This window comes from Hypomesus transpacificus, chromosome 2 (assembly GCF_021917145.1).
Source record: "Hypomesus transpacificus isolate Combined female chromosome 2, fHypTra1, whole genome shotgun sequence".
In the NCBI taxonomy this organism is placed as follows: domain Eukaryota; kingdom Metazoa; phylum Chordata; class Actinopteri; order Osmeriformes; family Osmeridae; genus Hypomesus; species Hypomesus transpacificus.
The window spans coordinates 5104037-5120888 of NC_061061.1; the positions used below are offsets into that span (position 1 = coordinate 5104037).

Genomic DNA, 16852 nt, shown 5'->3' on the forward strand with positions numbered 1-16852 from the left:
AAGTGTTGTTAATGTGGTAAATTGTAAGTGGGCTGATGAAGAAGAAAAAACAGTCGAAGGTTAAACGTTAAGTGGAACAATATAGGCTACTGCTAGCATAGCCATTTCTAGCTCTGCTTCACAATATTGCGTTATGTATTTTAAGTTAATGTTATACATACATGTTAATAAAGTAGCATACATACATGATACAACATACCAGTAACCAATTGACATTGTGTTAATATACCGAAAATATCCGTGAATCGAGATGGTGCTGCTGTCTGTCCCGCCGAAAACCATTCACACACGTTGACAGCAGTGTTGTTGTTTTTTTACCACAGCAAGCTACCGGAACCACGTGACAAAAAAGCTGTAGCTTTTTTCCTGCGTTTCACTGGCAGTGAGTGTTCACAATGTTGTAGTTCACTCTATTTTACACCAAAAACGTCAGGGAGGACTGCCTTATGTAGATACGAGTCAGCTGAAGATAGCCAGAATATCAGATTTCTTCAACCGAGCCTGTTTCATTTGTCATTTGCCTAAAAAAGCGACTTCCGTTGGCCAGCTCCATTGAAAACCATTCAAAAAAGTTGACAGCAGTGGGGCTTTTTGGAACTACAGCGAGCTACATGAACCACGTGATCACGTGTCGGCGAGATCAAAGCGTGTCGCAAATCTCTTTTTCTATGGCTCTGGTTTGGGCGTAACGTGCAATAAACCAATCAGAGCATCATGTCACATGCCCTTTAAGAGCAGCGCTTGTTCCATGGCAAATTGCTATTATAACGGCGGATTTGCCAGGCGCATGCCAGCGGTTCACAGCCGAGGAGACCGACATTCTCGTCAGGGCCGTAAAAGATAGAGAACTGGCATTGTATGGGAAAGGCAGAGCAGTTTTCTCATTACACTAAGTTGCCCACTCATGCTGCTCATTCAAATTATTATTATTATTTATACATATATATATTTTTTGTAGTGCTGTCAAACGATTAAAATATTTAATCGCGATTAATCGCATTAATGTCATAGTTAACTCGCGATTAATCAATTAATCGCACATTTTTATCTATTCTAAATGTCCCTTGATTTCTTTTTGTCCCATTCTTTTTTCAAATTTTAAAGCTCTTATCAACATGGAAAAGTGGTTCGGATTGCTTCTTGCAAATATATTTTTTTATTGAAAACAACATTGCAATCGCCTGGCTTTGACGAGGGGGCGGAGAATTCGCATGAATCGCATCAGCTGTGTGCTTGGCCATCAAGTGGTATTTCAGACTGGACGTGCTGCGATGATAGCTCAGTTAACAACGACAAAACACAAAGATTACTTTGGTCTTGTCAATGGAACCATTTGGCAACTTTTTAAAAGTAAACTTTCAATTCAGAATCTTATTGGCGTCCATTTCGGCGTCTCGCGCTCGCCATCCACTCAAAACGTAACGTTAGCCTACTACCAGAGAATGTCTAATATCCGTAAACAGGCTCTGCTACTACTCTTTAGCCGGCTCTCAAGCCAAACAAGTCTGTGTGGCGTCTTTCTAACGTCGGTAATTGTTGCAACAGCATGTGAGAAAAACTACAAAGTTTGCTAGGCCAAAAAGAGCGTTAATCGCGCGATAAAAAAATTGACGCCGTTAATTTGGGTTTGCGTTAACGCCGTTAATAACGCGTTAAACTGACAGCACTAATTTTTTGTAATTGTTATATTTTTTTATTGTTTAGTTCTTTGAATTAGTTTAACTAATGTACTTTTGTACTCAATTTATACCTGTTTATGTTTATTGTTTGCACCTTCCTGCCGCAGTAAATTGCGTATTTTTGTAACATAGGTTACATGGCGAATAAACCAAATTCAGATTCTGATGGGCATGGGAGAAGAAACCTAACCAAATTAGCTTCGGTTAAACATTGATGGGAGGAAATTACCACAGTTGTTACAAATCAAGTTCACATACATAGAAATTTCTTATGAAAATCTTTTTATAATCATTGAAGAAATGTAGGAACAGCAGTCAATTTACTTTTGGTATACTGTTTAGGCGTTTTTAGGCACATTTAACAGGTTTGAGAAGAGATACCATTGGATTCCCTGGAACAAGCCGAGTTCAATGCACCCCATGGCGTCAATTTCCGGTTATATAGATTTTCCGCTATTTCCGGTTTTATCAAAAGCCTTTGAAAGCATACTCCTCCTACAGTCTTTTTCCAATCTTCCCCAGAATTTGCACACATCATCATCAGAGCAACCGTCACTCAGGCATTACTTTTATATTTGATTTTCACAACAGTTTGTCCAGTACAGCCAATCAAAATCGGCAACAAAGCAACCAAACAGGAAATTGGATCAAATCTCAGCAAATCTCTGAGATGTCAACACCAAACTTGGTATGATGACTCGGAACCCTCTTCTGAGGATGTCCACACAATTTGGTGTCATGTGATCACTGGGCGTGGCCGCAGGAAGCAAAAATGTGTTTTGGCCAATGACTGTTGATTTGTTTGCTTTTATGAAGTGATTCTTTTGTCTCATGATATCTTGGGACATCCCGTGTGTGACTCATAATTTGTGATAATAGCCGAATTGTTGCGGCCGCCATTTTGAATTCATTGAAAAAAAAACATTCTCTACTCCTCCTACACATGTTGTCCAATCAAGATCAAGAGGACTTCAGCACACCCTATCGCATCAATAGCCAGTTATATAGATTTCCCGCAATTTCCGGTTTTATCAAAAACCTTTGAAAGCCTACTCCTCCTACAATTCTTTTCCAATCTTCCCCAAAAATTGCAAACATCATCTTCAGAGCAACCCTCATTCAGGCATTACTTTTCTCTTTGAATGTTAAAACTGTTTGTCCGGTACAGACAAATTCTGCCACAAAGCAAACAAACAGGAAATTGGATCAAATCTCAGCAAATCTTTGAGATATCAACACTAAACTTGGTATATCGGTGGAAGACACTACAACATGTCACCATGTGCAAAGGCAACTTCATATCTCCAAAAATGATTGATATACCTTAAATCAAATGTATTGCTAACGCTAAAATAATGCTTTACACATCAGCCAGTCAAAAAATGATACTCAGATTAAATCACAAGTTCATATGAAGACTCTTGAGACTGTTTAGTACACAAAACTGTGAAAAAGTTGACTGTAAGATGAAAGGTTGATTTTTGGTGAATATTTGAAACTTGCATGCTTGGCTAATTTCAAGGGAAATTTCCAATGATTGTCTCCCCTGCTCCTCCCCACGCGTGCTCCAAATTCTCACACACTCCGCCTTCCCTTGACACACGCGCGGGCTTGGCAAGACGCACACGCAACATTTCAGGAGAGTGGGCTGACCAAGCCCCCACTTATTCGTTGAATGTCAGCATAGGCCCTTGAGGACCTTGGTGTCATTGCATTTCCAATTTTGTATGCAATGGTAAAAAGTCCTCCAAATCCTGAAACATTGTAAAGGCCAAGAGCAACAACCACACTTTAACAAAAGCCCATATGGATCTTGTTGGTATTGCATTTCCGATTTTGAATGCAATGGTAAAAAGTTCTAAAAATCCTGAAACATTGATAATATAGGCCAAGAGTAACTACCACACCACAAATGGCCCACCCTTACCCATAGGTGGCGCTACAGGACACGTCTTAAAGCACAAAGATACAAGGCTTTCTGGAATGGATAGGCTCACCAAGCCCCCTCCCTTCACTTCTTGGCTTGAAATAAAGGCCCTTGTGGATCTTGATGGTATAGCATTTTAGATTTGGTATCCCATTGGTAATTCTGCAGCATTGATTTTTCTATACAGTTACAATTTGTCAAGAATAAAAAATGTTCAATGGTTCTCAATGTTTGGAGGAATCCGCCATTACAGCTTGCAGTTATATTTTATTATTAGGGTTCCTCCATCAGGATGACCCTATTGTAATTGTTGGGATTATTATTATTATTATTGTAATTTATCTCATGAACACATTGGTAAAAAGTTTAGAAATTTGGCATATTGATACAACGTGCCACAACTACGGCCCAAACACAGACTGGCCCACATCAGACCATAGGGGGCGCTACAGGCCACGCCCAAATGTCCACTTTTCAGAGTGATTGCATTTCCACCCCATTGCTCCAATTCTTCTGAAACTTGGTGTGCATGCCTCATTTTTCATGAGGAACAAAAAAGCCTCAAGGACCCATAAGGTCTGCCATGAAGGCTTTTCCTGTACAGTGATAATTTGGGAAAACATTCAATATTCCTCTTCTCTTGAACCAAAGTTTACTTGAAATTTGGTACATATATGTATCATTGACGTATTTTTTTTTTAACTTAAGGCAATTGAGTCAAGAACAAAATGGCTGAAAGGGTTGTATTTATGTAAATGTCCACATTTACTCAATATGTTTGTGTTAGTGCTGTCAGTTTAACGCGTTATTAACGGCGTTAACGCAAATCCAAATTAACGGCGTCAATTTTTTTATCGCGCGATTAACGATCTTTTTGGCTTAGCAAACTTTGTAGTTTTTTTCACATGCTGTGGCAACAATTACCGACGTTAGAAAGACTACAACACCACACCGGATCTAGCTAGACCGGAAATAAAACAACAGGCACGCCACACACACACTTGTTTGGCTTGCGAGCCGGCTAAAGAGTAGTAGCAGAGCCCATTTACGGATAATAGACATTCTCTGGTAGTAGGCTAACGTTACGTTTTAAGTGGATGGCGAGCGCGAGACGCCGAAACGGATGCCAATAAGATTCTGAATGGAAAGTTTACTTTTAAAAAGTTGCCAAATGGTTCCATTGACAAGACCAAAGTGATCTGTGTGTTTTGTCGTTGTAAACTGAGTTATCATCGCAGCACGTCCAGTCTGAAATACCACTTGATGGCCAAGGACACAGCTGATGCGATTCATGCGAATTCTCCGCCCCCTCGTCAAAGCCAGGCGATTGCAATGTTGTTTTCAATAAAAAAATATTTGCATGAAGCAATCCGAATCCCTTTTCCATGTTGATAAGAGCTTTAAAATTGAAAAAAGAATGGGACAAAAAGAAATCAAGGGACATTTAGAATAGAAAAAAATGTGCGATTAATTGATTAATCGCGAGTTAACTATGACATTAATGCGATTAATCACGATTAAATATTTTAATCGTTTGACAGCACTAGTTTGTGTCACTAAATCAAATGTCATTTTTGAATGATGGTTTTTCAAACCTAATAGGCTTTAAGTTGACATCACTCTGACGTACAGTACACAATTTCACCTTGGTATGTCAAAATATGATTGAATTACAGCTGTTTAAACTTTGGCCGAATTGAGCAATCCATGCTGCAGGAGAAACGGCTTTCTTTTTTTACACAGAAACTGACCAGAATTTCTCAGCCTTGCAGGTAGCTTAATGGGTTGAAACGCTGTCCTGCAAAGTCTCAACAGTTGGTGTGTAGCAGAGAGGATAGAGACTGACTTGTAACCTTATGCTCATGAGTTCAAATCCCCATTCAGCCTATTGTTGTTGGCCAAACATGAAGTAGTTTTGCTCTCTTGTTGTCCAAGTCTCGATCTTCTACAGTGTACATGTTTATTATATTTTGCGGAGAAACCTGCATCGCTGCTTGCAGCTATATTTATTAGGTTCCTCCGGTAGGAGGGAACCTATTGTTATTGTTGGTATTCTTATTATTAGGTTCCTCCGGTAGGAGGGAGCCTATTGTTATGGTTGGTATTCTTATTATTAGGTTCCTCCGGTAGGAGGAAACCTATTGTTATTGTTGGTATTCTTATTATTAGGTTCCTCCAGTAGGAGGGAACCTATTGTTATTGTTGGTATTCTTATTATTATTATCTTATTAAGATATAATTATCTTATTATTAGGTAGTCTACGCATGGTAGAGATAACGCTAATGGTTATCTCTAATGAAGTAAATTGATTGTTCAGGTGGATCCCTTGTCTGTTGCACAAATTCATTTCAGTAACCTAAGCCAGGACACATCCCCACTGATGCTAGGCATGATTTGAAATTCTCTACAATGACAAGTTATGGCACTCCAAACAACCTTTTATAAAAACTATAAGTAAGTTATTCTTTACAGCAGCCACCCAGTCATCCCGTTGTCCCATTTTGATAGGAAATGTATAAGCAGTTTCAACTTTGGCTGAATCTAACAACGCTCACCACAGGAGAAACAGCTTACTTTTTAATACAGTAACTGAACATGACAATATTCAACACTGAGAATAGCTCAATGGGCTGGGATGGTGACCTGTAAAGTATAAGGTCGTAGATTGGAATCCAGCCATTATCTTTTGGCCTGTCATCATTTTGATTATCTGTTTAGTTCAATAGGATGACATCAATCTAAAGTCCCACAAACAATTTCACCTTGGTATGTCAAAATATGATTGAATTGGAGCAGTTTAAACTTTGCCTGAATCTAACAACTTACCACAGAAGAAACAGCTTACTTTTTTATAGAGTAACTGAACTTAACGTTATTCAACACTGAGAATAGCTCAATGGACTGGGACAGTGACCTGCAAAGTATAAGGTTGCAGGTTTGAATCCAGCCTCAGTCTTTTAGCCTGTCTTGAATTTGAATATCTGTTTAGTTAAACAGGATGACATCATTATGAAATGCCATGCGTAATATCATGCAATTCCACTTTGAAATGTCAACCGCTTCTTAACCTTTGTCCTAAAGCTGACCAAAGCTAATACTTTGATTTTTTTACTCAAAAGTTCTCAACAGTTGGTGTGTAGCAGAGAGGATAGAGAGGCTGCCTTGTAATCTTATGCTCATGAGTTCAAATCCCCATTCAGCCTAATGTAGTTGGCCCAACATGAAGTAGTTTTGCTCTCTTGTTGTCCAACTCTTGACCTTCTACAATGTACATTTTTATAATATTTTGCCATTTTGCGGAGGAACCCGCATCACTGCTTGCAGCTATATTTAATCTTTGTCTTTGCTCTAGAACAGGGGTGGCCAACCAGTCAGAGACAGCGACATTTTCTTTTACCTTGTTACTGCAAAGAGACACATCCTACACACGGGCACACGTGAACATCGCCCCATCCCTTCCTCACTCTCTCTATCTCTCACACACACACATTCACACACATACATACCACAAAGAGACAGACAGACAGAGAGACACAGACCTCTGCTCAAACAGATTTACTGTACATGTCACCAGGGCCGGAGTGGGGCCACTTTTCAGCCCAGGAGATTCAGGCCCAAGACCGCCCCACTTTTTTTGTATACCAAACAGAGCCAGATGCAGTCTGCTTTGACTGGGGGTGCAGTGAACTTTTCTGGGGGGTATCATGATTACAGAAAGGGATCGTATTATTTTTTATATTGATACAATTTCTTAGACTGCCCAACGATCAGTGTTAATCAGGCGGAGTCAGACGTAAAAATTCTGGGCTTAGCCCCATAGGACGTATGGGTTTGATGTGATGCAAGATAGAGAGTTCCACACTTAATGCGAGCATGCACAGCACGCAAGCGAACATTTTGGGCCATTATTTGAGCGCAAAACCGTTTAAACACAGACGATTTTTAATTGGTAAAACCTTGTATGGTGATGCCATCACTCCGGCCCTGCTCCCATCCATCCTCGCTGACGCATATCGTTACAGTAGGGGCCCCCCGGCCCCGCTATCGGTAGCCTATCTGAGAAAACTTTTGGGAAAAGACGGCTATGGACCCAACCAACTCTATTTGGGAGGGGAGAACTCCCTCACATGGTACAACCCATGCAGAGGCTGAGGTGTCAGAATGCGGAACGTGTCTCTACTTTAAGAGAAGATAAGACTAACGTGACAACAAACAACTGTGCAACTGTATCTGCTTTTCTGCCTGACTTTTCAAAGTGATGACCTTGTTCTTGTGAAATTAAGTCCCTTTTGGAAATTCCTGGTCAATGTTAGCATGGAGTGAGCTGAAGTGGCGCTGAAGATACGACGCCTGGCATAAGGCAGAATGGCCATTACGTTCAACATAAAATACAAACTCTCACAATCTGTTAAAAACGTCCTGTGTTCATCTTCATATTTGCGTTTTGCTGAGCATTTTTTCCCTGCCATTTTCAGAGCGAACTTGACACCAATTGTTTACTCAACAACAAGGTTTTCCCTCCCTCCAAGCTCAGCGTGGAGTTTTATGTTGGTCCACACCAAACACGTTTCGCGTGTCTATTTTAGATACAAAGTGAATGTATGCAGACGCGATAATGCGAAAATTTACGTCAGACGTGCATTTGCTTGGGATGAAAATATTGAACTCAACATGAACATTCAACACACGTGCATAAAAAAAAACACAAACCAAAATGCGATGTGAATGTAAGAGCCACATGAGACCACGCAAAGAACCGCATGCGGCTCGGAAGCCGCGGGTTGGCCAGGCCTGCTCTAGAACAACATATCAACAATATATAATAACGCCATAACATTCCACGATATTATAACTAATTATATTAGGCTATAATTACGTTTGTCATGCCATGAGCATAATAGCGTTTATTACAAAATGGGTACATCTGCTTTAAAATAACTGAAATTAACTCTACAAACAACCGTCATGAATGTGCCACCATTTGTAAAACGTGCTACAATAAAGGCAGGCAGCTGTAGATTATCAAGTCCTTTCTCCTTGTTCTCATTCAGCTCAGGTAAATCAGCGATTTGCTGATGCTCCCTTTTGTGCTCGTCCCTTGTTCGGATCTTCGAGCACGTTTCCAGGCAACTTTTCTTGACGTAAGCAAATAAATGGCGTGCTAGTTTACCCATTTCGGATTGGTTTCAAACTGGAAAAATTATTCTATGAAAAAGCTAGTAGCCTAGTATGAGCCAGGTTCGAGAATCAAACAAAAAATATTGGGGGAGATAGTTTTAGATATGTTGACTGGAGTTAATAGAATAAAAACGACCGGATGAGTCGGGTAGCAAATCGGAAATGCAATACCACCTACATCCACCGAGGCCGTTGCCTCAAGCCTAGGGGCAAGGGGTTGGCCTCACTGCGCCACTGAGCACTGAGCAAAAGAAAAGATGTCGGAAACAGCGACACTTAACGGCGAAGGATCTATACATACATAGATAACCTGATGAAAACCTATATCTGTTGGAGGAATACAATATTGAAAACGTTGTCTTATTAGCAATATAGTGTATGCGTTTTTAAGCTTCTTCATTTAACCCCAACGCTTTCCATTCATCAACAACTCCAACACAGATGGTTGGCGCTAGCGTCAATAAAGTGAGTTGTTGTTGTCATCTACTCACTCGTTTACTAAAATTACATTTTAGCAGAAAAGTAGAACCCAATCAATATTTTCTGCAGTTACAATTAGAGCTAACAAACTTAATAATTTTCTTAATAAATTATTAATAAGATAATGATGTAGCCTACTAACAAATCGTTGGCATAGCAACTGAGCCATTACCACAAGGTTTAGCCAGGGGGAGAGGTGGCTAGCTTTTCTACCTCAAATTAAGTCAGTCTTACTATTTATGCAACAAACAGGCTTAGTTAGACTAGTCTAGCTTGACAATATAAGACCATCTATGGCTAAGACTATTCTTTAACTAAGTTTATGCAACTGGCCCCTGGTCCCAGAGGTATAAGTTAACTTATACCTAATTACCTTGGTTACTTAGCTAAGACTACAATAAGCCACCTTAAAAAAGGAACTCTAGCTGAAATAAGTGAGACTTTTTTAAATACGCCTGTCTTTTTTCTAATCTACATTGATGGAAAATAACAGAATTGTTTGACCTTTACCTTATAGAAAGACATAATTTCCCAATGATTACTATGACCCTGGCCTATTTACACATACAGTGTCTCTACATTTTCTCTACACTGCACACATAAGTCTACTGTCTCTTACAGGTGTTGTCAAATCAGTATCATAGATTGTATCTTGCTGATTAGACATTACAAAATTATGGGGCTGGTTACAGAGGATTGCACCATGGCTACCAAGTACCATCTTAACGCAGTCATTCTCAGGCCCATATAAGGGCATGTGTCTCGTAAATATGATGTCATCACCAGACTGTAGTGTGATGGGGCTCTTTAGTAGCAGAAAAGGAGAGAGAGAGAAGGGGGGGGGGGTCAGGGTGGGAGACACACAAAGAGGCAAAGGAAGAGAAGTGTTGCAAGGCAGGCCAGCAGAAGTTAGATGAGAAAAGAATAGAGGAACGTGGGAAAGAAGAGTGTTCAAGAGTCGTGTTTGCAAATGAGCGACAGGTCATGTCTGTAAACATGTGACAGGAGGAAACTCAATTTGAAGAAAAGGAAACAGCTGGGAAGTCAGAAAAGAAAAAGTAAGGGAGAGGGAGTTAGTTAACATTACCAGCTGTCAAAGTTGTAAGGAAGGACAGGATAGAGGTAGGACAGGGTAAAGAACAGTAAAAGAAGAGAGAGATCATACAGCGGATAGAGAACTGTCTGTCGGCACCATGGGCAAATCAGGTAAGTGAAACCATAGCATTACAGTCACTTTTGTCCTGATCATAGTGTTTGTTGCTATGAATGTGTATGGATATTAGGGCTGTCCCCGACTAAGATTTTCTTTGGTCGACCAAAACTCGACTAAAACGTCTGAAAATCGACTAATCGAACTTTGAAACGCTTAAAAAACAAAACAAAAAAACGTACATTAATTTTCGCGATCTGACTCAATGGCTGCTGGACATTCGCCTACTAATAAGATTAGTATCACCAGTCGTAACCGAATGCCGATGGTATTTAGTATGTTTTACAATGTACTACAAATAAAAAATATTGTTTGTTTAACATGCAAATCATCAGAGCGCGCTTATCACTGCCTGGAAACTTGCAGCATGCGAACTTACGTAGAAGCTGAGTGGGGAACGTTGCAACAGAGAAAGATTTTGTCTTGGCCGGAGAAGATAATGTCATTCGATTTGGATGTGATTCTCATATTAGGCATTTTCCTTTTTCAACCCAGCGCGTTAGCATGAGTGAAATAGGGCTAGAACAACTTACGTTTTTCAGGTGGTAGGCTACATCATTTTCGACGTCGAACTGTGAAAAATATAGCGTTGTTGGCAGAGTTTGCATTCAACGTTTTTCGAGTCACCCGGTACTTTGTAAATGTACTTTAGTGAAATGTCGCCATACCACGGATGTCTTTGCCATTTTGACTAATAACACCAACAAAATAGGCTATGCAGTGTTTCCCACACATAGACTAATTTGTGGCGGTGCGCCACAGAATCAACACCGGCCGCCACACATTGCGTTTCGTAAAACATTTTTTTATTATCGCTATTTAGGTTAAAACACGCAGCGTATTCGTTCAGTTGCATTTCCTTTCCCCTGCTCTCCCTCCGTCTCTCTGTCACTCATGCATCTTTCCCACATATGCACACAGTCACAACGTCAGCACACGTTAGCAACAATGCATACATATGCCGTTCTAGTAAGACCGACAGCCATATCAGCGAGCCTTCAGCATTAGTGCCGTAGCTAAAAGTCGAGGAAAGTTGAGGCTACTTTTCGCTAGGTACCTTACTCACATTTACATTTAGTCATTTAGCAGACGCTCTTATCCAGAGCGAGTTACAGTACTCGAAGTTTCCCCTTCGTTCTTTTGGTGAGAAGTCTCAGGAGCTAGCTACTTACTCGGCGTCATGGAGCCGACCAGTTAAATAGTTGTTTAGCACTAGCGTTGCTACATGCATAATGCAGAAATGATATGTTAGTTGTTGTTAATTTGTGAAGGTGTGAATCATTTTGGATTAATATTTAATGTAACAAATTATTAACAAATTAACTGTGTAACGAATTATTAACGAAGCAATTATTCGTTAATAATTCGCCCCCCCCCCCCCCCCCCCCCCCCGCCACAATTAGATTTCTAATCTGTGGGAAACACTGGGCTATGGCACAAAGTAGGCTATGGCAGAGTTTGTAGTTCTGCAGCCAATTGTTCTCGTGCCGTGTGCAAAATACCAAACCAAAACAAAGCGCAGATTAACGAAAGGGAAAACAGTAACACCTTTTATTTTAAATAATATATTTTTAGAGTTGGTTTATTTGTCTTAAATAATATAATCTACAAATTCTGTTGAACATTTCGTTAATTCAGCAATGATGACACCAGCGGGAATCAGATCTCACACTGCCATATGGCAGCTCGACTAAAACAATCTTAGTCGACCAAGAGCATATCGACCAGAAAATCGACTAGTCGACCAAGTGGGGACAGCCCTAATGGATATACCGTTGGTCTTTGTAGGGGTGTTAATTTACAGAGGTCATATCTTTGTGTCACAAATATATCAAATTAAGCAATAAGCCCCAAGAGGCCGTGTTTTGCGAAACAGAAAACAAAATAGTATAATACTAAACGGTCATTCTTCCGCCACTACAAAGTATAGTTCCTACATAAATTGTTGCCACGCAACAGCCAGATGGACACCTTTGCCGTCTTTTTTTATTTGAAATATTCGATGCGCAGTAATATGGAATGTTAAAGAATTTTATGAGGACAACCTGTAAGGTTATGCTGGATTTTACAACGGCATGGAACGCAAAATAGCCAATCACAATCAAGGATGGGAACAACCAGTTTTAGAAGAGGGGTTTTGTTGTTTAGATGCAGAACATGCAGTCTCTGTTTATTCATAGTCAGTCTGTAACAGCCTTCATGTATCTGCGGGCTGTTGAGCAATGCTGGTGTGTGTGTGTAGTTGCTTGCTCATGGTGGTGTGGGTGTGTATGTATGCGTGTGTGTGCTTGCTCAAGGCATTGTGTGTGTGTGTTTGGTCAAGGCACTGCGTTTGTTTGTGTGTGTGCATGTGTGCGTACTTGAATCACTCCATTGTGTGACTGCTCTACAGAATGGGGATGTGTGAGTAGGCCAGTGATAGGCACCAGCAAGAGAAGTAAGGCAAGGCATGAATCCCCCCCCCCCCCTATTACCCTGATACACGAACGTACAGATGTTCAATGTCACCATCACTTTCTAAAAGCCTGTACAGCTGTAGAGGATCCCGTGGGATTGCCTAGAGTGAAGTCAGAGTTAGTTATATGTCCTTCTGTCTCTTTTTCTATCTCTCTCTTTATCTCTCAATCTGTTGATCTAATTTATATATCTGTCCACTCTAAGCCTCCAAGCAGTTTTCTGAGGAGGTGTTGACGACCCATAATGATTACCGGAGGAAGCACCAGGCACTCCCTCTGAAGCTTAGCAGGAAGCTGAGCAGAGAGGCCTCTCGGTGGGTCACATGGCGCTGGTTCTTCCCACTGTCACATCTACCCCTCGTCCATCATTTCTCTGACTATTTGTGTGTGCGTGTGCATGTGTGTTTACTTTGCATGTCTGTATTTTTATGTGTGTATAATGTGTGGTGTGTGTTTGTGTGTGTGCAGCTATGCAGAGAGTCTGGCCAGCACACGGATCCTGAAGCACAGCGTGGAGTCCAGCAGAGGGAGCTGTGGAGAGAACCTGGCCTGGGCCTCCTACGACCAGCCAGGTACAGAGGTTCTCAGACAGGGGGTCTTATTGCTCTGAAAGCAGCACAATACCAGCAGACTACTACATTATGGTTGTACTGTACTCTAAAGAACAGTGCTTGTTGCTGTATCCAGTCAGAGAACAGCTGGGTCCCATTTTCACAGTGTATGTATGTGTGTCTCAGAGTCAGAAACCATAACTCAAAGCAGAAATATGTATGTTTAAGTGTTATAGTGTGATTTATATAGTCCTCTACAGAGGACTCGGGGTATACCTCGGGGATGAAAGGATGAGAACACGGTGTCTCCCATTCCCAGCGCTCATAGGGACAAACGAGTGTGTGTGTGTGTTTAGGGAAGGACGTGGCGGATCGTTGGTATGATGAGGTGAAACAGTACAGTTTCAACAGGCCTGGATTTTCTTCTGGTACTGGTGAGTTCAGCCTCTACCTATGATTGATGGCAATCATAGGGCAGGGACTACCTGCTATACTATCTGTCTTTCTGTGTCACTTTCTGCTTCGGTCTCTCTGTCTGAACTTTCTCTGATTAGTACTCTATTCTCTCAATCTTTTTTCTCTCTCAGTTTACTCTCTCTCTCTGTGTATCTGTCTCTTTTTTTCTCTCCCTCTCCCCACTGTCTCTCTCTGTCTCTTTGTTTCTCCCTCTCTTTGTTTCTCTGTATCTCTGTCTTGCTTGTCTTTCACTGTGAGGTCACGGTTCCATGAGTTGTGTGAGTGTATCTCGGACTCAGCAATCGGGAACGGTAAAAGGGAGGGGGAGGGAGGACGGGGTGTCTCAGCCATTGTTCCAGGTTCTAGTTTTCCATGTTCAATGTGATGGACCCCGCACGCTCAGCAAGACATCACCAAGATACTGCATGCAAACTCACATGACTCATTTGGAAATTATTTAGAAAGTGGAAGAGGAAAGAAGTGTGCAGTGAAGAAAAGGAAAGATTGTACCCTAGGGAAAAGGGGTTAGTGAAAGAGTGTAGAGAGCCTTCCTGTTAAAGAGTATAAGAGCGGAGGAAAGGAATGCAGGCTTCTGTGAGAGTAAATATTTAGAGGGGTGAGTTCAAACTGTTGCTACAGAAACTACATATCGTCCACTAATCGTGAGTTTGCTTTCCTCTGTCTCTTAGTCCCCCAATGTCTTTCTTTACCTCTAATTATCCCCTTGTTCCTCGTTCTATTCTTTATTTCTCTCTCTGTCCCTCACTCTCTTTCTCTCTCTCCCCATTTCTCTCTCTGTCTTTCACTCTCATTCTCCATCTCTCACTCTCTGTCTCGTCTCCCAGGTCATTTCACAGCCATGGTCTGGAAGGCCACCAAGAAGCTGGGTGTGGGAAAGGCCATAGCATCTGACGGCTCTTCCTTTGTGGTGGCCAGGTACTTCCCAGCTGGTAACATCACCAACCAGGGACACTTTGAGAGTAATGTACTTCCTGCCAAGACTTGATCAGCCCCTCCCTTCATCCCTCGTCTTCTGCCCCACCCCTCCCCCTGAACTGACAGTAGTTGTTGACCCGGAGACTGGTTCTGTGGCAGATATGGACTCCTTCCATCAGCATCGTCCTCCCACTCAATCCACTGTTTGAAAGGACTGTTATCCACCACTGACACAAGACCCCCCGTCTCGTTTGAGGATCTGATCAACCTATGTGACTGCCCTAACAGAAGACATTCTCCTCAGAACATCTATCTCAGAATGCCTCTGTCCAAAGCCATCCCAGACTCCAGATCATCTCCTCCCACTCCTTTCCACCTCCCCTCAGCCATTCTTCATCACAGCCTCATCATCGCAATTTATACCTGCTTCAAAAACATTGGTTTAATACATTATCCTCATTCAGTTGTATCTGTGTGAACCCCATGGGAATGTCAGATGAAAACCATGTGAAACACCAGATGAAACAACCTAACCTAAACCTATCAAAATGGACACGTGTGTGTTTTAGTACATTCTAACTAGATTTTATGAAATAAAAGTGTCTTTCTGCAGTGTTCTGTATGACTGTACCAGTACAAAACTAGATTATTTCGGAGTATAAATGCGGAGACAGAGAGAGACCCAGTACATGACATGCAGGTCGGTTACAGCTCACTCGGGGGTGGTTATAACAGATTTTATTGAGTAGGTACTGTGGATGCAACATAGTAGCGATAGAGAAGAGTAGGCTTGAGAGTCTTGGATGTGGGTAGGGGTGGGGCTGGGAGGTTATCCTCTCCTCTCACATGGTCAGTTCCTAGAGAGAGGGAGGGAAGAGACAAGGGGGAGGTGGACAGAGAGAGATTGACGTGTTAGTACTATTTGAAGGGGGGTGGAATGAGACGGGCTTAGTGAAACATAACATTGACTTGGTATTGGAGTGTTTTTTGGTTTGTGTGAAGTCTTCACTGCTCCCTAGTGGACAGAGTGGGTACTGATGAAGGACGTGAACTCAATTCCACTTTCTTTATACATACGCTCCCTCTCTCCACTCCCTCTCCTTACCATGATAGCATTGACAATGTCGTTTTTGTTGTGTTTCAGAGCTTTGATGGCTTTGGCCCGCGACACATTGGCCTGAGCCATCACCAGCTCAATATCCCTCTGTTCCAGACCTCCCTCATCCTGCTGAGAAACAGACAGAGAAGGGGGAGAGAGGACATAAAAAAGGGGGAGGGAATATATATATTTTTTTTTTATTTGTATTATTAAATTTGTTATTATTAAAAGTAGTAGTAGCTACTTTTTCTTAATTTTTAAATTTTCAACTTTGCTCAACATTCTTCCGCTTCTCATTATTAGGGTTCCTCTGGTAGGAGGAAACCTATTGTTTTTGTTAGTTTTATTATAAGGTTCCTCCGGTAAAGATGAACCTATTGTTATTGTTGGTATTCTTATTCTTATTTTTCTTCTCCTTGCGCCCCAATATCTCAAAAAGTCCCTTGTGATAAATTTTTAAATTTGGCACATTGATACTACATCCAAGTGGGTACCCCCACACCAAATATGGGCCACATCAGACCATAGGGGGCGCCACAGGCCACGCCCAAAAGTCAAATTTTCTAAGTGATTGCCTTTCCACCCCATTGCTCCAATTCTTCTGAAACTTGGTGTGCATGCCTCATTTTTCATGAGGAACAAAAAAGCCTCAAAGACCCATAAGGTCTCCCATGATGGATTTTCCTGTACAGTGATAATTTTGGAAAACCTTCAAAATTCCTCTTCTCTTGAAAAGGAATCTTTTTTTTCTTTTTTTTTTCAATTAGACCTTCCAAAGGTCTAATTGACTTGAGATTTGGTACAGATATGTATCATTGACGTATTGAGAAATGTTACTTAAGGCAATTGAGTCAAGTTCAAAATGGCTGAAAGGGGTGT

The 16852-nt window shown here is 41.3% G+C and overlaps 1 protein-coding gene across 1 annotated transcript; it reads left to right on the forward strand.

The window, feature by feature from the left end:
- The first annotated feature begins 10101 nt into the window (after nt 1-10101).
- glipr2l (GLI pathogenesis-related 2, like) lies at nt 10102-15674 on the forward strand. The gene is made up of 5 exons (XM_047037588.1): nt 10102-10471; nt 13137-13245; nt 13400-13503; nt 13839-13916; nt 14784-15674. The coding sequence occupies exons 1-5, from the start codon at nt 10459-10461 to the stop codon at nt 14942-14944; spliced, it is 465 nt and encodes a 154-aa protein (XP_046893544.1). The 5' UTR covers nt 10102-10458; the 3' UTR covers nt 14945-15674.
- Nucleotides 15675-16852: the final 1178 nt, after the last annotated feature.

Bases quoted from the DNA above. Each gene is read 5' to 3' on its own strand.
- glipr2l (XM_047037588.1), top strand. The intron at 13,504-13,838 runs GTACAGAGGTTC...GTGTGTGTTTAG, and splicing joins GGCCTCCTACGACCAGCCAG to GGAAGGACGTGGCGGATCGT. The intron at 13,917-14,783 runs GTGAGTTCAGCC...CTCGTCTCCCAG, and splicing joins TGGATTTTCTTCTGGTACTG to GTCATTTCACAGCCATGGTC.